The sequence below is a fragment of the Nannobrachium achirus genome (assembly GCF_963921795.1).
Source record: "Nannobrachium achirus genome assembly, chromosome: 8".
NCBI classification, from domain to species: Eukaryota; Metazoa; Chordata; class Actinopteri; order Myctophiformes; family Myctophidae; genus Nannobrachium; species Nannobrachium achirus.
In genome coordinates this window covers 35,330,582-35,357,139 of record NC_137817.1, presented here as the reverse complement: position 1 = coordinate 35,357,139, position 26,558 = coordinate 35,330,582, and the positions used below count along the sequence as shown (strand labels likewise).

At 43.4% G+C, this 26,558-nt stretch overlaps 1 protein-coding gene across 1 annotated transcript in view; it reads right to left on the bottom strand.

Moving 5' to 3' along the window:
* The window catches only part of nbeab (neurobeachin b), a gene marked incomplete at its 5' end in the record, with an annotated part of 383,543 nt that overhangs the window by 193,915 nt on the left and 163,070 nt on the right, over positions 1-26,558 (bottom strand). Inside the window, 11 exons of the mRNA XM_080732091.1 lie at positions 1,909-2,077; positions 3,737-3,802; positions 4,550-4,674; positions 6,555-6,735; positions 15,067-15,226; positions 15,861-16,078; positions 21,650-22,615; positions 22,744-22,936; positions 23,344-23,467; positions 23,718-23,799; positions 24,203-24,311. Coding sequence (XP_080588217.1) covers positions 1,909-2,077; positions 3,737-3,802; positions 4,550-4,674; positions 6,555-6,735; positions 15,067-15,226; positions 15,861-16,078; positions 21,650-22,615; positions 22,744-22,936; positions 23,344-23,467; positions 23,718-23,799; positions 24,203-24,311 — 2,393 coding nt within the window. The remainder of the gene's footprint in view (positions 1-1,908; positions 2,078-3,736; positions 3,803-4,549; positions 4,675-6,554; positions 6,736-15,066; positions 15,227-15,860; positions 16,079-21,649; positions 22,616-22,743; positions 22,937-23,343; positions 23,468-23,717; positions 23,800-24,202; positions 24,312-26,558) is intronic.

Below are 26,558 nucleotides of genomic sequence, written 5' to 3'. Positions count from 1 at the left end.
AACATGGCTGCCATGTTTGAAAGATGGGGTTGGTATGGGGGTTAAACATGCAATTTTGCGATCGCGATCATGCCTATTACATTTCTGGAGGTCCAAAAAACATTATTTTCAAAAACGGCCCAAACTCGGGAAACTCAGGGTTGGCACAGGGATGCATTGCAGTTGAAGCCCCACCCCGTCTTCACTCTGGTGTCGGAAGCGTTTTCCCCATTCATTTCTTCCATAGACATTTCATAAAGTATTTATTTAAACGTTTTTAAGCCCCGGACAAAGCCACCTCGGCTGGTGAGGAATCATGACAATATATATATATTTTTTTAATGCAACGATTAATTAGAAAGCTGAAAAAAGGGCAGGGTACAACTAAGACTGTGTACATCATTATTTTCAAAATTGCGGAAACTACACTCCCAGAATGCATTGCGAATGACACTTGTTTCCTGAAATATATCCCTTAAATCACGCTCAGTTTAGTTATCCAGGCCAGCATATGGCCTGACATGTAGTGATTGTCATCTCTGTGGAGGCTCTTATCGTCATCTTTAACATCATATTTGTAAAAGAAAGACACTCGCCCACGGAGTTCTGCTGAAGTGCAATAATCTGCCGGGCAGACAGGGGGCAGTAGCTATTTTCGCGGCAACCGCAAGATATACAAAAGAAGAAGAATCTCCACCAATCACAGACGTTGATTTCCCCGGATGTATAGTTTTAGCAGTATAGGTAATGCAGTTCTTCTCCGTGCAATCTTTATTAAAACATGTTTTTACCAAAACTAGAGTGATTGCATACATACTCGCCACTCGGGGGTTCTACAGGAGCATATAGAACCATATACCACCAGCCTAGTGGTAAGTGTACATTGAATTGCTACGACTCTGTGGCTTATAAAGAAAAACCCTATGGTAAAAATGAATGGCCAATTTGCTTCCGACACCTCACTGCGATGCTCTATACAAACTCAAGAAACTCGGGGTTGGCAACAGATGTGTTAAGAAACTGGACGTTTCTTAACTCCTATAATGTACGGTTTCAAACTGGAAGTTTCTTAACCTCTAGGTGGGGTTGGCAAAAGGGCCTTTCTGTGTGGAGTGTGCATGTTCTCCCTGTGTCTCCTAGGGTAGGTAGTAGGTACCCTAAAAAAAACATGCAGTAATTCTGGTCTCTATACTACCTCCCCCTGGCCAGCCATGGCACCTGATGGAGGGGAAAGGAAGTGGAATAACGTGTTCCTTCCACATGCTACATCCAGCTGGGGAATCTCCCCCTGTCAGGTGAAAAGAAGCGGCTTGGACTCCTCATGCATAGAAGGTAGCATGAGGTCAGTCCGTTGCTCTCCCAAGGTTGGCAGAGGGAGTGTAGCTCCCAGGATTACATTAGGCAATTGGCACTGGGTGAAAAATAGGTTGCAAAATCGTGGAATAAAGTTTTTGAAGTAAAAAAAAAAGAAACTGGAAGTTCAAATGGCATATGGGTGGACAACACAGTAGCTTCTCCAGCTGCGCCCTCACTTCTGCTGCTGAAACATTTCATATGTATATTATATCAGTCAGCTAGACAGTCAAACAGTACAGTGAGACCCTCATCTCAGTTTTTTCAGTTTTTACTGAAGGAAGGGGCTGGGTCTCACATTTAAGGGAGACCTGTCTATGCTTGTGGTGCCTTTGTGCATGCACATGGAGACAATATCTAAAGGACACCTGCTTGTGTGCACGTGTGCATGCAACCTTGCTGCATCTGAGAAGTTGTTTTCACCCCTAGTTAATGTGATTGGTGCAGACTAGTCTTGTAGCAGTGCTTGTAGATCTACAAGTTTACATTGTGAACTTGTAAATCTGCTATTTGCGGTGCACGACACCACCGCATAGCTAAGAATAATGGGGCTTTTAGAGCAAACAGTGCGCCAACCTGTACTGGTCGGTGAGTTGATCTCCTGGCGCATGCTGCGGCCTGGATGGTTGCTTATCCTTGCGGCCTCGCGTTGGGGTTCCAGGATGTCCCGATACTTGGAGACCATGAGGACAGAGATGAAGTACACCACAGCAAGAGCCAGGAACTGAGCTTGCTTGCTGTCATCCTATAGAAGAAGAACCACAAAACCACACACAGAGCACACAACCACCGTTGAAAATATTGATTGAAGTCAGTCAAAATCCAAATACTACCAGCAATCTCTTATTTCTAATATTTGCTTCCTATCTGTGAAGGTGAGGTGTGCCTCCACACAAATCCATATGCTGTGGGCTTGTCTTCAGTGAAAGCGCTTCAGTCAACAAGGTCATCTTCAGTGCTTCCATTGTTGACTGCATTCAAACTTTTCATTTAATACCTGGTTGGCTGCCAATGTTTTTCACCCAACCTTCAGGGGAGTCATTGTTACACACATTTGACTGCTTTATTAATCAACTTAAAACAATACACACACACACACGCACACACAGGAGCCCCTCAAGGCCCCAAAGTCCTGAGAGCTTTCTATAGAGGCCCCAAGGAGAGCATCCTGACTGGCTACTTCACTGCCTGGTATGGCAACTACACTGACCTCAACTGCAAGGCAATGAAAAGGGACAGCCAAACGCACTAGTGGATGTGAAAATGTTACATTTTGGAGTTAGCTGGTTTTGGGTACATAAACGGATGGGGTTTTTTAGCTCCCTTTTTGCACTCTCTCTCTCTCTCTCTCTCTCTCTCTCTCTCTCTCTCGCTCTCTTAAAATCTTTTTTATAGTTCTATATTTATTATTGTTATTACAGCTGAATGAAGCAAGCTGAAGGAAGCCAAACTAAAATAAATGTTACTCTTAAGTACCATTGTGTACACAAGATAGAACAATAAAGCACAACCTTGAACCGTTGATTATTTCGTTCAGCTCCTGATATTTTATCAGCTTAGACGTGTTTGTTCCATTAGGTCAAATAAACAGCCAATCTCCTTAATATATGCAACACAGTGGCTCTCGTCTAGTGTATTTGCTGCCACATTGTTAAAAATACCATAACATAATCATACTGTAGGTAGAGACCATTCATTTGGCAATTAGATATAAAATGTGATAATGTTGTAGCTATACAGTATATAATCCCTTGAATGCATTACAACTGTTGACAACATGAGAAATGGATTCAATTACTAAGGAGATTACAGTGTGGCTCATGACTGGGGGGGTTTAGCAAATTGACATGTTGTGTTTAACTGGAAGGACCTGCAAGAATGCCTTCAGTGTAGACGAACTGTTCTCTCCAACAGCAGCATTGCAAAAAAAAGTGATTGGCAGATGTCAGGGCACACCAACTTCCCCCAAAGCTTTAAACTAGTCCAATGTTCTAGTTGATTATCAAGAGAAGCCCTTACTTATACACGCTGATCGATGATTACTCACTGCTTCAGCACCATGGACAGTGCCAGCACCAAAGACAGAGACACTGTCACTACCCCGTGTCCACTGGAATTGAACTCCTGTTCTGTTGTATAGGTCAACAGTATAGGTCATTTAGATCTGGTCTGACCAGCCCCCGAACCCAGCCGTGTTAGTTCTTTCCTGAAGCCCAGGAACTGATCGGCATCGCCCTTGTTCGCCAACGGCGCACACGCACGCACGCGCACACACACACACACACACACACACACACACACACACACACACACACACACACACACACACACACACACACACACACACACACACACACACACACACACACACACACACACACACACACACACACACACCACCTACCACATCACGGAAGACCACGGCACGAAGTCGATTGATGTCCACATCCTGCAGAAGGCGGTCAGGGTCCTTGATGAGAGAAAGGTTACTGGGGACATTCTCTATACAGCAGAAAGACATAACAGTACACACACCCCACTCTGTTCAGTCAGGGCTTAAACATTACTATGGATCCATAGAAGTGTTTCCGTGTAACACCTACAGTAAATGGTATAACCTTCAGCTGCGTTCAACATCTAAAGTACCTGTATGACACATGAAAATGTCAGATGAGAAAAGTGTCCATTGCTGCCTTTGGGCTCTACACACATACCATGATTTAACACCACTAGCTACTGTAGGGCTACATGATAAATAAGAACTTCTGCCAACTTTGAAGAGAACGTATTTGTTGTGCAGTTGAGCTCACATCTTAAAGTAAGGCTAAAAAGGTTAGATTAGGTTAAATTATCTTTTGAATCGAATATAAAAATGCCCAAAAGGTTTCAAACTGTTAAAAATAGAAGATCTGCAAGCTCACAATATATCATGATGCAAAGCATTGTGGGATTTTACATAGACTATTTTCGCATTTTTTGAAATAGGACTTAAGTGATTCATTTATAATGTATTTTTGTACGTTTGGGTTCTGGGGAGATGCCAAAGTCCTCTTTTAGGTACTGAGCTGGGGGACCCAGCTGGTATATACTATGATTTTTCCATGTGTGTTTGCAACAATTTCACTGATGGCAATATGCAACAGATGTTTTGATCACATTTTGCAATGGTTATGATTGTGTCTTTTTTATCGTTTTATAGGTGACAGACAGGACCCACCTTGCTGGATGCCATGACACTGTGAGGGTTGTCTTGATTCCTACTGCTGGGGATGTACGACCTGGCTCCCCTGTCCCTCTGTCTCTGCCTGCACTCCAGACAGTTTCTCACAGCCACACAGCACACTGGAAGCACGCCCACACACACATACACACACACACAAACTTTGCTTATTAGTTCATAATATGCATGGCCTCCTTAGAATTAATCAGTTATCTCAGTTGACTCCTTGTTCCAGACTGTGAGAACAGACTCTACGGGGAGTTAAATCAACAGTCAGACAGATTTCACCCTCCAGCAAGTGATGAGCAGACATTTTGAATTACAACAAAGTACTGTCTGGACACAGGACAGGAAATCCTGACAGTTGCACAAACACACAATCTGATTATGAAATTATAGTTGATCTAAAAATATTTTACCTAAATAGTTAGCCCAAAAATAGTAAACTACTAAATCAAATTATCAAATTATAGTTTACCTAAAAATATCTTCGAGGTACAACAAACCTCTGTGTGACAGCATATTATGCGCAAACCATCGTAGAACACAGACAAACAAGGACAGCACACCCTATGGTGTCCTATGACTCACGCCAATGAGAGGCACGCTGGCTGGCATTTGCAGGGCGCACCTGACTCCACTACCAATGAGTCTGTCTACTAGTTACGAATTCCGAAACTCAATTCTGTCTCTTTTGTTTTCTGGACATTGCAGCACAAGCGTACGCATCATATCTATCCTATCAGCAATATAAAATGAATGTGCACTATACTAGCAGCACAGAAGATAAAAGAAAAACTAAAGATAATATTGGTTCCCAAATACAGTTATCATCATGCCATTTCCTGACTTCATTCACACATATTACAGTATGTGTGACAAAGCAATATCTATCCTGAACGTCAAAAGCTGATAGATTTATTGTCACACACACACACACACACACACACACACACACACACACACACACACACACACACACACACACACACACACACACACACACACACACACACACACACACACACACAACTACATCTCAGAGGCAAATATTGTACTTTTACGCCACTACATTTATTTGAAAACTTCAGTTACTTTATAGATTTTGATTACTATCACAAAACACATTACATTAACCACTTATAGCCTACATTTCGACCATTTGACAATTGGCGATCTACAAGCTCACAATGCGACCAATTGTGAGCTACACACGATCTGCTATTTTCAAAACACATTTTTACATTTGAAAACTTAGGAAATAGGACATTCTGCCTAATGAGTACTTTTACCTTTGGTACTTTAAATACATTTTGATACCAATACCTTTGTACTTTTACTCAAGTAAATTTAGAATTCCGTACTCACCAGAGTATTTCTACATTTGAGTACTTTTCTCACCTCTGACACACACACACACACACACACACACACACACACACACACACACACACACACACACACACACACACACACACACACACACACACACACACACACACACACACACACACACACACACACACACACACACACAGGGGCGTCTCAAGGGGTAGGAAAGTGGGACTGAGTTACCAGGGCCCAAGGTGGAAGGGCCCTAGTAAATTTAGCTATTGAAAAATAGCAGATGTAGATCTGCTATTTTTGAAAAGTCGTGAAAATGTGCGCAAATCTTTGAATATATGTATTTTTTAAGTGAACATTTGTAACTAAAATTTTGCTTCTGGGGGGTCCCTGGAACTAAATATTTTGAGATGGGGGGTCCTTCACATGAAAAAGTTTGAGCATCACTGACATGGAAACATAGGTTTCTTGGCACACATTTTCACGATTTTTCAAAAATAGCAGATCTACAAGCTCGCAGCGCGGCACTCGGTGCCGCGCTGTGAGCTTGTATATCTGCTATTTTTCAATAGTTAACATTCATGGGGGGCCCGCAGTAAATCCTTGTACCCAGGGCCCAGAATTTGGTGTGACGCCCCTGCACACACACACCACTTACCCAGTCTGAGGCACTGACGCATTAGGCCACCGGAGGACATGTTCTTCTCTGCCTCGATTTCGCTGAAGTTCAGGGAGCTGGCAAACACCAACACGTCCACCATAGACATGAGACGCGACAGGAACGTTACGGCGGTCTCCGAGGACATGCCCTGGGTCGCCTCGATGTTCTCAAACTCCGTCTTGGACAAACAACCGGGAATCAACCCGCGGTCACATAAGTGTGTGCACAGTGCAACAGTATATCTCTCCCTGCATACGCTTTCATTCTTAGTGGTGATGCAGTGAGGATAGCAGGGGTTCTCAAACATTCTCATGTCACGGACACCCATTTAAAAGATGTTGTGCCAGTGTGACCCCTATAAGAGAAGATTTGTGAAGAAGATTTTTCAAAAATAGCTGTTTAAACTGTTCCTTATTTTGTTTAGGACCCCATAGAACTCTTTCAAAAGATAGACAAAAGTATAAACAAAAAAAATCTTAACCTTTTGTCAATTAAAAACAATTCCAACATTTTTCCAAATTATTTCATGATTAAAATGAAAATATTGAGTAATTTCCAAAAATAATAATACAAAAAAATGTTAAAATAGCAGATCTACGAGCTCACAGCACAGTGGGAAGCAACGCGTTGTGAGCTTGTAGAATTGCTATTTTCACTAGCTTGGGTCCCGGGAAAACATCTAATTTCTCTTTTGGGTCTTGAGCTAAAGAGTTTGGGAACCACTGCCATATAGAACATGCAGTATAATCAAGTAGAAACCATGGCATATTGAACATAATGGAAAGAGCTGGTGAATTCAGGGCACAGTCAGGGTAGGCTGTCTCAGGGAGGGTGCATGGGGTGTGGGTTTGTGGTTCAGTGGACTAAGTGTAACTCTGGCTTTAGTAAGGTTTAGTTTAGTCTGATCTCAGACAAAGCAGAGATGACAGATGACCAGAGTGGAGTACTGACTGTGTCCTGGTGACAAAGGCATCACACTCACACAGAAGCCCCTTTGCTTTGTGTAGTCAGGATATGGAGGAGAATTTTCGTACCAATAGGTAGGGAATAGGGGTGTAACGATATAGTAACTGTATCGAAATATCGTTTTTAACTTAAAAGATCGAAGTATATCGAAATGAAAACAGCTAAAATCGAATCGTATCGTTTTATTTTGTATCGTATCGAATCGGCAGTGCAAAGAATCGATTGTATCGATACTACCTACTTGTGCATTGTATTTTGCATTTTTAAGAAGAAAAATTTAAAAGGAGGAGTTTAATTAATTTTCCTTTCCATATAGCTGCACTGGTCTATGGATAAATGTGTGTAATCTCTGGGTTCATGTCAAGGCGCAGGTTTGCCAATATACAGTGTCCATGTATTTGGCAGATAATCACTGTGTTTACTTATTTATATTGTTATGAATAAGGGAAAATTCACAACAAAAGAGGGAGTCAACACACAAGCTCAAATGTTTAACTGATTATTTATTAATTAACTTAAATGAAATAAGGCAAAAGCCAACATAAATGATTGTGAGGTGTGAGCAAGTCAGTAGTCAGTGGTGTCTGCGGTGTATGCATGAGTGTAGTGTGCTGTGTGGGTGTTGTATCAAAGTATGCAAAAGGCCAACAGAACAAAAGGCTAAGGCCCAAATCCAGGCCAGGAGGCTCCCAGAGCACAACCTGTACCTATGGAGGAGAGAGAGAGAGTGAGCTGGGGAGGAGGCCTTCCTTTTATACTCCCCAGACCACACCCCTCCTCAGGTGTAACTAGTGAGCCTGACGGCCTGCCCCACCCAGCTCTGTCACTGAGGCCGGCGCCTGGCCTACAGTGAAGTAGAGAGGAGAAGAGAGGGGCAGGGCCGTCACACCCCCCCCCATAAAAATATGGGGTTCCACCACATTATCTATGAAAAAAACAAAACAAAAATTAGCAACAAAGCCACAAAAACAAATAAGGTTTTCCAAACACTTTCTTAATAAAGTTGAATATTCAATTGAACTAGACACTGTCTTTAATTCACAAATCCAAGCCCCTACAGCCCAAGCAATCCAAAATTTTCACCTGTATCCTATGCTACTGTATACCTCTACTTCTCAGTTCCTCCATTTCGCCACGCCGTCCTGCCTCCGGCCTCAGCAACCTCGTGCACAGGAGCAATCTAAGAGAGCCAGAGACAGGGCGGCCTATGATGGAGAACACAAGAAAGGTTAGTATACATAGCAAAACCAGGTCAACCAAATTTAATATGCACGTGACAGTGCATCTGCCATCACATTAGCTGTACCTTTGATATGGCGGATATCCAAATTGTATGGCTGTAAAAATAATGCCCACCGCATTAACCTCTGATTTGGATTTTGCAGAGACTTCAAAAACGTCAGTGGGTTGTGGTCTGTGTAGACCACCAGTGGAGTCAACCCAGAACCTAAATACACATCAAAGTGTTGCAATGCCATCAGGAGCGCTAAAGCTTCCTTTTCAATGACTGAATAGTTAAGTTGATAGCTATTGAACTTTCGAGAAAAGAAAGCCACCACTCTATCAACCCCCTGTTCATCTGCCTGCAAAAGAGCAGCCCCTGCCCCTACATTGGAAGCGTCCACCTGTAGTGAAAAGGACTCCCCCAAACGTGGAGCAGCCAACACAGGAGTTGAACACAACAGAGCCTTGAGATTCTTAAATGCCAACTGGCAATTAGTTGACCAGACAAATTTAGCATCCTTTTTAAACAGCCTGGTTAATGGCTCAGCCACGGACGAAAAGTTTCGACAGAAACTTCTATAATATCCCACACAGCCCATAAACCGAAGTAACTCTTTCTTTGTAGTGGGAGGAGGATATTCAAGTATTGCCTTAACCTTATCCTGAACCATGCGAACACTTCCTTGCCCGACCACCTTGCCCAAATACTTTACAGTGGCTCTTCCGAACTCACATTTAGCCAAATTAATTGTCAATCTTGCCCAGACCAACCTCTCAAAGAGAGCCTTAGTACGTTGCACGTGCTCAGACCATGTGTCACTGTAGATGACTACGTCATCAAGGTATACGGCGCATCCCTCCAAACCAGCCACCACCATGTTCATGAGGCGCTGAAAAGTAGCGGGCGCATTGCGCAAACCAAATGGCATAACGGTGTATTTGTATAGCCCAGATGGTGTAATGAATGCACAGATGTCCTGTGCCCGCTTTGACAGAGGGACTTGCCAGTATCCTTTTAAAAGGTCGTACGTGCTCACATAAGTCGCTGATCCCACCTCATCAATGCAATCTTCCATTCTTGGAAGGGGAAAAGCGTCTGACTTTGTGATGTTATTGACCTTTCGATAGTCTGTACACAGTCTGTAGGTCTTGTCAGGCTTACCAACCAATAGGCAAGGTGATGCCCAGCTCGAGTTGCATGGTTCAGCAATATGGTTTTCCAACATGTACTCAACCTCCTTGTTCAAACTCTTACGTTTCTCAGGGGATACCCTATAGAAACGCTGCCTTATGGGCACTGTATCATCAACGTCCACATCATGTTCAATCAGATGTGTACGTGTGGGCACATCATTAAACAAAGTGGGATATCCGTTAATAAGAGCCACCAACTCAGATCGTTTTTCATTATCCAAATAGTCCAAATTAGACTCTAAATTTCTCAAGGACTCTGAATTGTTCAACCTACCTTGTAAAATGACCTCAGGCGTTTCACCTTCCTCTGGAGCAGATACCACCGTTGCGGACCCATCTACATTGGTTGTACAAAGACAGGCATTAACAGACTGGTTCGAATAATAGGGCTTTAGTAGATTCACATGACAAAGTTTAGTCTTCTTCCTATTGTCTGGAGTATCTATGACGTAATTCTGCTCTGTCTGTTGTTTCACAACGGTGTAAGGCCCAGTGAATTTTGCCTGGAAAGGAGAACTCACAACAGGCTGAAGGAGCAAAACCTGATCTCCAGCCTTAAACTGCCTAGGCTCTGTACGCCTGTCATAAAGAGACTTCATTTTTCTCTGAGACTTTCCCAAATTCTCCTTTGCACTTTCCACTGCCAAAGTCAATCGGTGTTTAAAACCATTGACATAATCCAGGAGACTTTTTGGGGTTTCAGCTACTTTCCAGCTGTCCTCTAAAATAGCCATAGGACCTCGAACCTTGTGACCAAACACCAAGTCATTAGGACTGAAACCAGTGCTCTCCTGGACTACTTCTCTAGAAGCCAACAAAAGCCATGGTAATCCCTCCTCCCAATCTCGCCCCAGTTCTGTACAGTAAGAGCGCAACATGCCTTTAAGAAATTGATGGAATCTTTCAAGAGCACCCTGGGATTGAGCATGATACGCTGAAGCAATGTTATGCTTAACATTAAGCTGCTTGAGAACTTCAGCAAACATACGGGAGGTGAAATTTGAACCCTGGTCACTTTGGCAAATTTTCGGTATTCCAAAGACTGACATGAACTGTGTTAGAGCTTTCACAACTGACCTAGTGGTTATGGTTCGAAGTGGATAAGCTGCTGGGTAACGGGTTACTTGGCACATAACTGTGAGCAAATATATGTGGCCCTGCTTTGAACGAGGCAAAGGCCCAACACAGTCAATAATGAGATGCTCAAAAGGTTTCTCCACTGCAGGGATTGGACTCAGTGGAGCTGGCTTAATTGACTGGTTTGGCTTACTCGTTAACTGACAGGTATGACACTCTTTGATGTAAGCGGAAATGTCACGCTTCAAACGGGGCCAAAAACAATATCGCAAGACACGATTGTAAGTTTTCCTTACACCCTGATGCCCAGCAATATTGTTATGACACGTTTGTAACACCAATGTCCGAAATTTCTTTGGAACCACAAACTGAAAAATTGGATCCCCTCCCAGAGCTTCAGCTTGAGGACTAAACTTTCGAAACAGCAAACCATCTTGCAGAAAATACCCACATACACTGCTGTTTGCTTTGTCGAGAGACATGGCTTTGTCAAACAACTCTTGCAAACTCGGATCATTTCTCTGTTCAACCGCCAAATCAGCATGCGACATAGATTTAAACTGCTCAGGTAGAGTCAAATCAAACAGATCAGAAGGACCCACCTCCTGATCAGCACTTTGGTTGCCATCTGAGGCAGCCATGGCCCGTGTAACAGCGCAAGCTGGATATACCACTGCCCCCTCAGATACACTGTCCTGCTGAACAGCCCCTGGCCACTTTCTAGTAACCACATTTGGTACCTGATCTGCCCAGATGCGTTCCCCACAGAGGTCGTTACCGAGAATGATGTCAACACCTGCAACAGGTAACTCCGGCCTCACCCCAATGTGAACCTCTCCATTAACCAAGTCTGAAATGAGAGACAGTTTATGTACCGGAACAGCAAACACAAACATGCCCATGCCCTGAATCAAAATACTCTCGCCTGTATCAGTCTCCGTTGTAAACGGCAAAATGGACTCTCGCACAAAAGAATTTAATGACCCACAGTCCCTCAGGACCTTCACTGGCACCTGTTTGTCATTTCCCATCACAGAAACCAACCCATTAGAAATGAATGGCAAGTAAGCCTCACTAGTTTTTGGCTTTAACTCAGCAGCCTGTCCTATAGTTAAAGCCACTGGGCTAAGTGAGTTAGCCAGTGCAGCTGGTTTAACTTGTGAGCCGGTGAACCTATCCTTAGACCTAAGGACTGGACACTCTTTTTTCCAGTGCCCGACAGCCTTACAATAATGACATGCCTCTGCTTTGCCATGTGTGCCTGGTGACATCTTGTAGTCAACCCTGCTAACCTGGCTGTCAACCCTGCCAACCTGGTTGTCAACCCTGTTAACCTGGTTGTCAACCCTGCTGCCATGGAACTCTGAACCAACCTTAGAACGAGAAAAGCGATCCCTGTTCTTCTCCGGGTTCTGACCACTGTAGTTAGCCTTGTGAATTAACACATACTCATCGGCCAACACTGCAGCTTCAGCTGGGGTTTTTACTTTACTCTCGGTTATGTAGGTGGCAACATTAACCGGTACTGTATTTTTGAACTGTTCCATGACTACAAGGTTAACCAACTGTTCAAAATTCTCAACCTCTGATGATGAGCACCAGCGTGAGAATTGTGTGGTCAAATCTCGGACAAATTCAACATGAGACTGTCTGTCTTGTTTTCTCCAGTTACGGAAGCGCTGCCTGTAGGCTTCTGGCACCAACTCGTATATCTTTAAGACTGCTGCCTTGACTTTTGCGTAACTTCTGCTATCAGCAGGCGTTAAGGCGGCAAACGCCTCTTGTGCCTTGCCTGTGAAAACTGACTGTAACATAAGAGTGCGCTCCACATCAGGCCAATTTCTTGCCTCAGCCACCCTCTCAAAAAGTAGGAAAAAGGTATCCAGGTCCCTTTCATTGAACCTGGGTATAAGCCTCATGTTACTGCCCAAGTCAAAATGTTTGGCCCCACCCCTTTCAATAGTGCCAGGGAACAATGCCTCAGGTGTTAACACCCCTTGCTGGATCATCTCCAATTTTTTGTACTCCACATCTAATTTTGCCATCTCAACCTGTTGTTTGACTCTTTCTAACTCTACCACATGCTGTTGTTTTAACAGTAAGAGTTCCCTTTTCTGCTGGAAGCCAATCGAGCTTGTCTGAGCCTCTTCTTCCTCCTCTTCCTCATCATCTTCCTCCTCAACTTCATCATTTTTACCCTGAACCTCCTCAGCCTGAAGAACACCATTTTCTACCAATTTTTCAAGAAGACAAGCCCTTTTTGCATCCTTAAGCGTTCCAGTCACTGTGATACCAAATTTTTCCCCAATTACCAACAGTTGATCAACAGTGCATTTATTAAGCAATTCCACTGATGGAGCTTTACCAAAGTCTTCTACCACTGAAGACATTGTGCAGAAAAAAACTGACCAAAAAATAAGGAAGTGTTGGGGCTGCATACAAGGGTGTAGTTTACCTTTAACCAAACTGAAACAAATCCCACCCTAACTAACTTATAACCTTAATCTACCTACCTTTTCCTACGGCCGACACCCGGGTATGAGGAATGGTCCCCTACATCACTTATTGTGAAACCCAAGATCCGTCGCTAACAAAAACACCACTAAGGGGAAATAAAAACGTAACAAAACAACCAGTACCCTATTGGCACTGGCGACTGAGGGATTTGCTCCACAAAAAACCTACTACCCCCCTGTATTAACAATCTCAACACTTACCTTAACAAACTGCACAACAGCTCTGGGGCGTAATGCTCCCTCTCTCCGGCCTACCAAAAAACAGACACTTGTGTGAGACTCCCAAAAACAAATTCCAAACAAATTACATAACTGAAAAACTAAATCACAATTATCCAACAAAACTATACAAAACTAAATGGTTTGACGAGCCCCCATTTTGTTATGAATAAGGGAAAATTCACAACAAAAGAGGGAGTCAACACACAAGCTCAAATGTTTAACTGATTATTTATTAATTAACTTAAATGAAATAAGGCAAAAGCCAACATAAATGATTGTGAGGTGTGAGCAAGTCAGTAGTCAGTGGTGTCTGCGGTGTATGCATGAGTGTAGTGTGCTGTGTGGGTGTTGTATCAAAGTATGCAAAAGGCCAACAGAACAAAAGGCTAAGGCCCAAATCCAGGCCAGGAGGCTCCCAGAGCACAACCTGTACCTATGGAGGAGAGAGAGAGAGTGAGCTGGGGAGGAGGCCTTCCTTTTATACTCCCCAGACCACACCCCTCCTCAGGTGTAACTAGTGAGCCTGACGGCCTGCCCCACCCAGCTCTGTCACTGAGGCCGGCGCCTGGCCTACAGTGAAGTAGAGAGGAGAAGAGAGGGGCAGGGCCGTCACAATATCCATAATAATGCATGTTTCCCTTAAAAACCTGCACTATCCACACCTTTCACACATATTTAATGTCTTTGCTAAATAGTTACTATATCGATTTTAAATCATTGAATCGAATCGTATCGTATCACCATGAATGAACCAATATCGTCCATGTATCGTATCGTCAACCATGTATCGTGATATGTATCGAATCGCTATTAAAATGTATCGTTACACCCCTAGTAGGGAATGATTCCATGCGCTACGGCTCATGGAAAGTGCGAGCTATCTAGTGAATGTAATCAGCCTTTTACAAAAATAATATTACATTTATTATATGGAATAATAAATACAAATGATGAACACAAACTTACAGCATAAATACTAAGCTTGACACTCAAGACATGCAAAGGCAAACAAAATCAAATATGATTCAAATCAAGTTCAATGACAGCAGACAAAGACATAATTATATCGACACCAACAAAGAAGCCAGTTGACCACCTAAGTGACTAAGCCACAGTAACAACATCATGACAGTAAAAATTGCATAATAAGGATATCCAAATAAAGCTGACTTCAATCAATAAAGACTAATATGTTTTATTTCCCCAAGGCTCTTGAAGTAGATATCTGGTGGCAGCAAACCAGGCGTTACTACTTCCCCGCCACTAGATGGCACTGTTCCCCCACAGTGAAGAGACGGTATGCTATACACACTCACAGTGGGAGAGGTGGCTGCAGAGAGCAGTGGCAGGATCCCTCCACAGGCAATAATGATGTTGTCTACCATTTGTGAGATGAGGTGAATGGTGTTGTGGACGAAAATAATGTTCTCATTACTGTTCACAAAATCCATCACAGATTTGGTGGAATGGCTGCGGGGACAAAGAAACAAAATATATATAATTACATATTATTAATTTGATTATGGCACACAGGGACGTGCAGAGAATGTTAAGAGAGGCAGGGGCTGAAAGTTCTAAAAGGGCCTTTTGGTGAAAATATCAAAAATAGCAGACCTCCAAGCTCAGAACGCGTCGTGCTGCGACACGTTCTGAGCTTGGAGGTCGGCTGTTTTTTTTAACTAAGCATAATCAAGTCAATACTGGAGATATGGCGTAACGGCATGGATTTCTACACAGAGAGGGCAATTCTTTCAACATAAGAGTGTTTGGACAAGGCAATTCTCTTGTATGGTGCCTTATGGCATGGAAAGAGGGCGTTTGCATTTCTTTCACCATAGAAAAATTGCATTCATGGTCTGGAGAGGGCAATTTCATAGATGGATAAAAGGGCAGGGGCTGGATCAAGACATCAAAGGGGGCTCAAGTACACGTGCCTGATGGCACACATTATACATGATATTATTAACAATCAGAGGTTATGTATGGTGTAAAAAAGCGGCTAATGAGAGAGCCTGCTGTTCAACGTAACCTGAAAGACAGCAGCGAAACATGATGTCAAGGTTAATGCAAAGGTACAAGCCGACTTGAGCCACGCGGTACGCACCTCCTCCAGACATGGACATCGGCCTCGAGAGCTAACAGCAGGTCAGTTAGGAGCCTCTGGTGCATGGGCGACCACTTGAACTCGGGAATGCGGAACATGGTGGTGCGTGGACCGGGACTGAACTGCCGGCGCTGTTCCTCCGTCATTGGCATGCCCCTGAAGCCCAGGTCCACACACAGGTCCCTCTCCATCTGACTGCCTGAGCGCCCGAGCAGACCCTGAAAGTCAACCACGTTAACTGCAAATCGCAGAACTGCAGCAAAACGAGCAGGAAATCACACACATATTGTGTATATACAAACACTTATCGATATTGTCAAGATAGTCCACTTAAATTGAATAGAATTTCTGACAATCATCGTCCGCATGTGTGCTTCAAGTGGCCCATGGGTCAAGTATTACACTCTTAAAGTTGAATTAACTCTCAGTCAGGACACTCATTTTGCAGTGTAACATATTATGTTAGGCTCTTCAACTGCCAGCTGTGATCAACACTTCTTTTTTAGTATCTCACACCATAGCGTGGGAAATACTGTAGAGCACAGCTATGTGTGTGTGTGTGTGTGTGTGTGTGTGTGTGTGTGTGTGTGTGTGTGTGTGTGTGTAGAACTGCAGCAAAACAAGCAGGAAATCACACACATATTGTATACAGTAATACAGTATACAAACAAACGTATTGATATTGTCAAGATAGTCCACTTAAATTGAATAGAATTTCTGACAATCATCGTCCGCATGTGTGCTTCAAGTGGCCCAGTGGTCAAGTATGTGTGTCAAGTATGTGTGCGTGCGTGCTTGTGTGCATGCGTGCGTGCATATGTTTCAAATTACAAAGAATAAAGCACAGGACGGAAGAGAAAAAAAGAAAAATAATAAACTAAAAGCTGTGCTCTTCTGAGCACAGGTCTCTCCGCCAGGTCAGATATATAACAGGCCAAGGGTGGCATTTGTTCATTAACCTAGTGGGAATGTGAGTGCAAAATTTCACGAGAAATCCCATGCTGCGTTCATGATTTGAGGCATTTTGTTAAAAACCGACCAATCCTGCAAACTTTGGAGTCCAATGTTAGCCAATCACGATAGAATATGAAATATCGTACAAATCCATCTTGATCACATCACTATAGAGATACTGTGTACTGATTTGCAGGATTTTTGGATACAATCTGAAGGAGTAATATCAAAGAATGTGTTTTACATAAGTCAGCCTCCTGGTGATCCCTTTTCTTTGACGATGGGTTCCCAGATTGCATAGTACATACAAACGAGGGCGGCAGAGCAAGCAAATCCCACACGATAATGACAAAACAACAAGCTCTCTCTATTTCTACACTCCTATTGGCTCAATCAAGTATTCCAGACGCAGCGTTTCTTGGGTCCCAGAGGGACGTTCCTGACGCCGCAGCAGGTTGTCCTGTCCCCATTACAGACTGTTTTGGAGACGAGAATGAGCCCGGTGGGTGCTGCTGTTATTACACAAGTGCTCACTGAGGACCAGCACATCCAGGAGGCTGATTTACACTTGGTCGCGCACCGAAAATGATCTACAAGCTCACAATGTGGCGCACTGTAACGCGTTGCAAGCTTGTAGATCTGGATGTGTGGTACCCTTGTATAAATCAGGGCTTGACACATATTGTACACTAACAGGCTACAGCAAATGGCTCAGTGTTGGCTACAAAACTCTACCTCTCTCTGTTTGCACTCTGCCAGAGCTTCAGCATCCAGTACGACTGGTGCAACTGCATCGGACCCAGAGCCAATTAACAGATGAGATTGAACTTAAGGTAAGGTCAACAACCACCTACAGTCTCTGCTGAGATCTCTGCTGAGATATGCCTATGTTAATGTTATTTCAAATTTATTCAAGCAAGAGCACTGCATGCATGTGCATAATAAGCTAGATGAGATGAGAAAATGCATGGTATAAATGCTATAAATGATAGGAGCTAGGAACCCAAATGGGCTCTCCCGTATGCGATGCTTGCGAGATTCATTAAAATATATCGTCGCTAACCAGCTAACTTTTTCCATAAATCTATGCTATTGAACACCTTTTATGTCTGTGTTGGTTAAAAAAATACTGAACCAAAGAAAAGTATTAAAAAGCGCTTCTGACAAACTGCCTAACGCCATTCGATCCTCAAACTGTTGACCAAACCAGCTAACTCCACCCCCTCTCCGCTGCGGACTCAGAGCGGAAGAAAACAAACTTTAACAAGGCTGGGGTTTTCCCCCTGTAGTCTGTTAAAAGTAACTATGCAGTGTACTTGTTTATCAAACTTAGCACCAGCACTAATGTTACGAAAACTATGAATTGTATTTCTAAAATCTATGTAGTGTTTTCTGAGGAGAGCAATGTGAAAAGAAATGAGTTCATACAGTATAGCCCTGAAACATGCCGGTCGTTGATAATCTGACGTACGACCGCCATGGGTCAGGATTTACCTGCGTTGGTGGAGGCGAATTGATTCACCTATACAAACTACACAAACATTCAAATTTCACAAACAAAGTGCTTTATAAAGTCACAACCAGTTATAAATCTTGGCCGGCATTGTATAATTACTGGCCGGGCATTGTGTTCTTTAATAAGAAGCCTTTTTTATCCGATCGTTTTATGTTTTCCCATGTATTTCCGGACCCATTTTGGCAAGGCCACACCCACATCTCAGTGTTCAATAGATGGGGTTGGTGCGCATGGGGAACACCAGGAATGCATGGTAACATAAAAAGATCGGATAAAAAGGCTTCTTATTAAAGAACACAATGCCGGCCAGTAATTATACAATGCCGGCCAAAATGTATAACTGGTTGTGACTTCATAAAGCACTTTGTTTGTGAAATTTGAATGTTTGTGTAGTTTGTATAGCCTCACCACCAACGCAGGTAAATTCTGACCCATGACGGTCGAACGTCAGATTAATTAACGACCGTCATGTTTCAGGGCTAGAGTTCATATAGCATTTCTCTCGCTAGTTCTACTAAAACGGAAACTGTGAAACCCTCTTTGTAGAAGTAATAATTAAAGTCCTGCTTATTATTGTAGAGTAGACCTATAAGCACATTAACACATACAGTGCCTATCCCAAACAAGTTCGGCTTTATTTCAATCCAATACAATTTTTTTTTTATTATTTTACTCACCCTGAGCTGCTTGTAGAGCCGTGGGTGGTCCTGGCTCGTCCTACGCTAGCCAGCGAGCCATTTTACATGGTCCGACGATATATTCCATTAAAAATGGTTTAAAATACATTTTTGAGCAATGTTCACCGAATGTTCAGCGCCGCTTCCGGAACGTAGTCCAGTGTGCCTATCCCGAACAGGTTCGGCTTTTTTAATGAAATGAATAAAATGATCCGAGGCCTTCTGAAGCCTGGGCCTAAATTTTCAATCCAGTGGCCGAGATCCGGCCGCCCCCCGGCCGACCGTTAGCGAGTAACGTCGCCGCGAATCGCCGCCGAATCCAATGAAAAACCACATCTTTGAAGGTCCATATCTCTGGATTGTGTTTTTAGGGAGGCGGCGCGAGGTTTATTTACGGCGAAATCGACGAAAAATGATCTTTTAAATGAGAAAATGCTAATAGCTATTTTGTAGCCATTTTCATCCGGGACCTTTCCATGACGTGCACGAACGTGAGCACGCGCGTCACTGCAACGTGAGTCCCCAGATGCTAATGCGCTCGCCTATGGGATTTACCCTGGCATTCTTTGGCGCCCTCTAGGGTCTGGCACTGGAAGCGTTAAGCAGTGTCATGAAGCATCGGGGCATTCATTCATTTATGTGTTGTGATGCATTGTGAGCTTGGAGATCCATTGTCAGCTGTTCTTATCAATGATGGACTGAAGCTGCTATGTCTGAAGTATTTTTTTCCATGAAGATTATCTTGTTGAATAAAACATGTTAATATCATAATACTTTGTTTGCTGCAGAGCTTATTTTTTATAATTTATGCAAAACCCAAAGCAACGATTCCATTAGAAATCTGCAGTTGGAACCCGTGGCAGAAGTAACTACAAAAATCACACCCGTGTGAAGTGGAGCTGTGTGTGTGTGTGTGTGTGTGTGTGTGTGTGTGTGTGTGTGTGTGTGGATCATGTGTACCGATTTTTGTGACATTTGAAGAAAATATGTAGGAAAAGGAGCAAAAAGTGTGTTTTGGAGAAAATTCAAGATGGTGGAAAATATATCATGGCGCAAATGGGCGTGGCCTATATGGGGAGATGCGTCATGACCCAAGGAATCCAGGGAAAAAATATTTTTAATTTTCCGACCTACGGTTCAAGAGTTACAGGCCAAAACGTAAAGTGGGGTGTTATGGCGCCACCATGCGGCCAAATGACACAATTATTTTTATTTAATCCTTGAAATCATTATGAACCTCCTCTCCAAGTCTTGAAACTCTAGCCCCTATGGTTTGCGAGAGACAAATAATTGAATGTGAGATTCCCATTATAAGTCAATGGGGAAAATTAATTCACTAATAAATTAATATCAATTAAACTATTGAACCTTTCTCTTAGCAAGTTACTAGCCCACGACTCCCGAGTAAGCCGGTCGATTTGACATATGGCGCGAGTGTGTGGTGGAAAAACTGTGGGACTAGTAGCGTGCCGAAGTTTAGGAAGTTCAGGCTACATACAGACACACAGACAGACACACAGACAGACCCACACGGCCACGTATAGGGAGCCTGTGCTTCACACAGCTCCAAAAATACGTCATCCCTAAAACACGATATCCTGAAACGTGAACAATCTATGACAGATCTGAAACCTGCATGCAGTTTCATTCAAATCACACCACAACTGAAGGCAGTAAACCGATGAAGAGAAAATGTTAAAGAGGTGGTGCCATGATATTTCCCCCCTCTAAAACATGATTATCAGGTATTATGATTATACTAGGAGGAAGATTTTTTCCAAAAAAGTATACAGAAAGAGTTAAAATTGGGTTTTTATGTGGCCACACCCCCAGTTCATTAAGTATGCATGGATGTCATGGTGGGTGGTGACCTAGCTGAGTTAGCCACACCCCACAGTGTTGGGTGAATGGCAATTAGGGGAGGAGTTGATTCTGTGATGTCATCATATCTGTGTTTTTTAACTGACACTTTTGACCAGAAGGTGCAGCTTCCAAGAGAAAACAAACAAATACCAAGTGAATAAATAATTGCTCATAAAAACCACACCAGGGGGTCTAATGAGGTACTTTCAACCTCCTAGACACATGAAAAACAGAAAAAGTACAAAACTATGGCACCACCTCTTTAACAGATGAATATTCGAGTAATCTTGACCTTTGACTCTGATCTTGGGTACAGAACACTGAAAGCTATCTTGGTAGTGAACAGGCCATCTTCCTATATTAAAATTGGCAGCTGGGAGGGCCGGTTGGCGGGACCTCACTCTGACTCAGACATAACCATAAACAAACCCGATGCACCCATGGTGGACCACGTTGTCACACTCAGGCATAACCATATGACGAGTTCCCAGTGCAGCTATACCCAAATATCGTGTGTCAGGTAAGGTGCAAACAAATCAGTCAGCACCATATATGGGCACAAAAGGGGGCAATGACCATATATGGGCATATACTGATGACGTCAGAGATCTCCATAAATGGGCATAAAAGGGACATCGATTGACAGATACAGGGATCTCCAGTTGGTGCCTAAAACGATCAGTAATTGACAGGTGTATAACAAGTGAGGTTTCAGCCTAACAGCTATTCATTTTTGCATACTAAAGTTCATAAGACTGTGTGATCAGGCTGTGACCTACCTGCGTGGTGGCTGTTGTCTGAATCTTCTTCATTTCTTTGTCCTTTCCGTCATCTGAACGTTCCGTGTCAGAAGCCGTGCTGGCTGCATCTGCAGTGCTGCAGGTTTTACCAGCAGATGTGTCTTCAGCGACCACCGACCCTTTGGAGGCAGCCTCACCCCCACTCATGGAGGTGATGTCTTCCAGAGCAGACTGCAATTTATTCTCCTCCTCCTCCAGGATGCTGGGAATGGAGCTCAGCTCAGGGCTCCCTGCCATGCGAGCCAGTAAGCCTGAGTCATTATCAGTGGCACCGGTATCGACCTGGGGGTCTGGGCAAGGCAGAATCCGTGGGTCGCGCTCCCGTAGCAGAGTGTCTGCCACGCTGCTCGCCACCGCGTTGAACAAGAAGTTGCTGTTAGGGATGCTGTCGTCGGCTAGCGTGATCAGAGGCGCTGGATCTTTTCCCGACAGGCTTTCTTTCTGCAATAATCCACTGTTTACATTATTGCTGAGCTTTTCCACAGCAGCACAGTAAACATTGTCCAACAAGGAGTCCACCCCTACAAGTGCCCGGTGCTCAGGTAACCTCAGAGTTTCAGTGGACAAGTCCATATCCTCCAACTTGACCTCCGTCGCCTCAACCTTTTCTGCTTTGATGTCCACCAGAAGGTCATGAACTTCGACCCTGACCCCCTCCAACGTCCCCTCCGGTCCGCTGACGGCATCCACGGGACCCTTCCCCTCAGCTAGCAGGTTACGCGGGTCCGTGCTCTCGTAGTCCGCCTCGCTCTCTGGTGTCTGGGTCTGAGAGTTGTCATCGATCTCTCTGATCTCGATGGCTCCCTTGATGCCCGAGGCTTGGGCGGACAGACCAGAGATTGTGCTGACCAAACCCCTTTTCCCCTTCTTAATGTTTTCCTCCTCCTGTCGCTGGTACTCCTCATAAAGCTTAGCTAGGTACTCCTTATGAGCCTCATATGTCACCTGGGCAGAAAGACATTGTTAGAGATTTTTTATCATGTACAATGTCATTGTCACAGCAGAGGGCAGTGTTTCCTCTTCATTTAATGCACATCAAGTGCTTTGCTCTAAAATAAAAGGAAATGACTCACCTTGGAGTGGGCTATGGAAAGAGTGTCCACCCACACACGCCAGCCACCCCATTCATACTTAATGGCATGGTAGAGCAGAATACGGAAGATGTTGTAGACCATCTCAGTGATCTTCTGCTCCTCAGAATTCTTGGGGTTGATGAAGCTGAGCGAGAACATCCAGTCCTGCCATACCGAGCACTGCAGCAGACACCTGCGGTACACACAGTACACATCGTCTCACACAGTCAAGACATCATTCTGCTCCAGTGGAAGTACTTAAATGAACTTGAATGATGAAATGTCTTTCATTAATTTTATTTTTAGATCTTTCATTTATAATCTATGTTCATAGTATATTATTTCAGTTTGACACCAACATCTCTTCCCAGAGATAGTTTCGATAATCCACGGTAATCCACAGTTTGAAGTGGGCTGGATGTGGCCCTTGGGCCATCAGCTGAATGCTTGATCTACTCTATCCAAGGATGATTTAACATCAGGAGTATGTTAGACAGCGAACACAGAAGAGGATGTGATGTCTCTTTTTCACCCCTCTTTTCTTTGATATATTAATCCGAGCGCTAAATGATGCTGTGGGTGATTGAGAGTTCCCCTCACCGTCTGTTCTCGCGGCTGTTGCTGAACAGCTTGATCATGTCAGACAGGAAGAGCCGGCGAACTTCCATCAGCTCTGTGCTTGGAGTGGAGCTCTTCAGTAAGGTGGCTGCTACCTTGAGAATCACTGATATCACATGTGCACAAACACACACACACACACACAGACAAACAAGGAGTAAAGTGAGAAAAGCAATGCACGGTAAATGTATCTAATTAATTTCCAGCAGCGTGAAGCAACGCATCACTTTGCGACTCGTAGTGAGCTTGTAGGTTGGATATTTTCAGTACCAGGAACAGAGCAACCTCAGGTCAAGTTTATATAGAAGTATAGAGGGTTTAAATGACATGCAAACATTGACTGACAACAGACTTACTTGGGTTCTGTATCTTGACTGAGGAGTCGGGCTCAGGGTGAGGTTTGTGAACTACCTGCGTGCACACCTGCTCTGTGAGAATCTGTTGTTAACAAGAAGCATGGAGATTAATCACCTACTGTATTTTGTCTCTATTTGGTCATGTCTGGCAACCGAAATCCAATTTTTGTCCTATCCAGATTGGAATCAGATCAGCTGATTTCCAAGAATGTGTCTCAGTCTGGACACTTGGACACTGAAGCCTGATTTACAATTAATCGTACAACCAGACATATCTGATCTAGGATCTAAGATCACAACTTTGTGAGCTTGTAGATTGCCATTTTCAGCGAGCGACAACAGAGTATAAATGAACCATTACTTGAGCCTATTTGTTACATTATCATGACAGCAACCAATGCAGATAAGTAGACAATGTCCTTGAGATCGTGTTTGAGATCTGTCTTAGAGGCTTATGAGTTTGAAACCAGAAAAGCGTTCATCACCTCGTACAAAGTGTTGTATGTCGTCACCGTCACAGTGTTGGTATGCAGCATGAGCCTCTCCCCCAGGAGGGTGAAGAGACTGTGTGTGTGCATGATCTCAACCTTCCTCCTGTGGAAAAAAAACCCCACAAAGAAACAAAAATGAAACAGACACACAAGCGCAATGGTTAAGAGCGCTGCTTGGAGCTTCAGGATCAGTGAGCAGCGTCAGCCTGCCTTCCCATGCCTCCACAACCTGGGCTCTGGAGACAAGTGTCATGGAGCTGCATGCTGTCAGAGATTGGGGAGAATTCCGTTGGAGGCTGCGTAGGATAACGAAGTCACCCTGTCACTGGGAAAGACACTGCAGAGGCATACCACAGGTGACTGGGTTTAACAGTGACAAACTGCTCCCGCAAACAGCACAGGGACTGAAGTCGAAGCCACACCACTTCACTGCAACTGCCACAAGGCAGGTGGGGACTTTCTTACATAACAAGTCGACAATTTCTGTAGTTTGCCTAGGCGGGCAAATTGGACACTTAGGAGGAGAGTGCAGTTACTCTATAAAGAGTATAAATATGGAAATAAGGAGGAAAGGGCAGAGCAATGATTCAAACCCAGCCAAGGCCTGGCTCATACAGGCCTGCATAAGGTTGTGAAATGGCTACATTAAAGCACAGAGCAGGCCTAGACTTATATGCCCCAAACTTTAATTTAGTTGAAAGAGAAAAGCTTTTGTCAGGGAGCTTATTTGCAGCATCAGTCAAGTTAAAAGTTAAATAAAGTAGGCTACAACATTTTGAAGATGATTAACACAGCTATGCCATTTGAGTGGAAAAGTAGGACCACAGAAACGATTCAATATCCCTGTACTGAGAGTAATATACTTAAGCAGGTAGGACATTTTGAGGCAGAATTACAGATACCTTTAAGACAGTATTTATTTATCAGTTACAAACGAAGCTTTATCTGTTAGGGTCTAATATTCAGACGAAAGGATGAAAGTACAGATTGTAAGCTTCCAAATGATGTGTTATATTGAAATCTAAAAACAGTTGAAGCTGAGAAAAAGCCTGTCTAAGATCTCACGCTGACACCTCTCACATCAGTTACACATATTCATTATTTTGTGATCCTAAAATATCTGTATATTATTGAGTGTTGCCCGTTGTACCCGTTGTCAGAATTCCCAGCACCGACTGACAGTATATGGAGATATACTGATGTTATCATAAACTTCTGATGTTTTGGCATATATGGGCATAACGGTTGAGACAGACAGACCTGCAGACAGACATATAAAGACATTTTGTGCACTGCTCAGTAAAGACCTATATTGTGCACACTACTACTTATAATGGGGCAGTGGCACAAACATGACAGCTTGGCCAATCTGTGAATCTGACGGATTGCCAAAACAGACAGACACAATACGTGGATTTTGGGTTCTGAACAACCACCAGTCCAACCATATACAGTACTCTGCAAAACACACACCCATCGGCAACACATATGCCTGTGACAGTTACACACAGACAGACAGACAGACAGACAGACAGACAGACAGACAGACAGGCAGACAGACAGACAGACAGACAGACAGACAGACAGACAGACAGACAGACAGACGACACAGATTTTATGAATCTCAATCTATAGATAGATGATGAAGCTACTGTCAGATGTATACTACAGTACTTTGTATTGATGAGTCTACAGTATGTACTGTAGATGTAGGCTGTCACATATTTCCCACTCTATGTTTTGCCATTTTAAAATAAGAGAAATATGGCCAAATACATTTTTTTTATGTTTTCTTTTTTCTTTTCTTTCCAGACAGACTTAAAAATCAACAACACTTCTAAGAATCTCAGAATTCTTTTGAGATCACTTTCACAAATCCAATTATAAAAAACAAATGGCCTGATCCAATCATAGCAGAATGTACAGTATATCAATTATATATGAGCTTACAGAAGAACTCACACTAGATGTGGATAGGGGTTTAATATTTAAGAAAGCTTTCAAAGTGAGGGATGAACGGGAGACTTTCATTAAGCACAGATGTCTCTTGAGAATAGAGGCCTTTTCATTTGCACCCCAGGCAGTCTACCATGAAGTGGCAGTGACAGGCCTTGGTAACACCACAACACCTGATGCCCCGCTACCTCCAGTGCATACAAAACAAGCTAATTTTCTTTCTATCTCCCTCCTCCAGTTCCTTGCATCTTGAAGAACAGTCTTTCCCCTCCCAAAGGCACTCTCTCTGACACTCTGCAGTATATAAAATCTATCCCTGTTTTTTAACTGGCTCATTTATTCACTTATTTCAGGACGGGAGACATTTGGACCCCTTCTTCTACCCTTCCCCTTG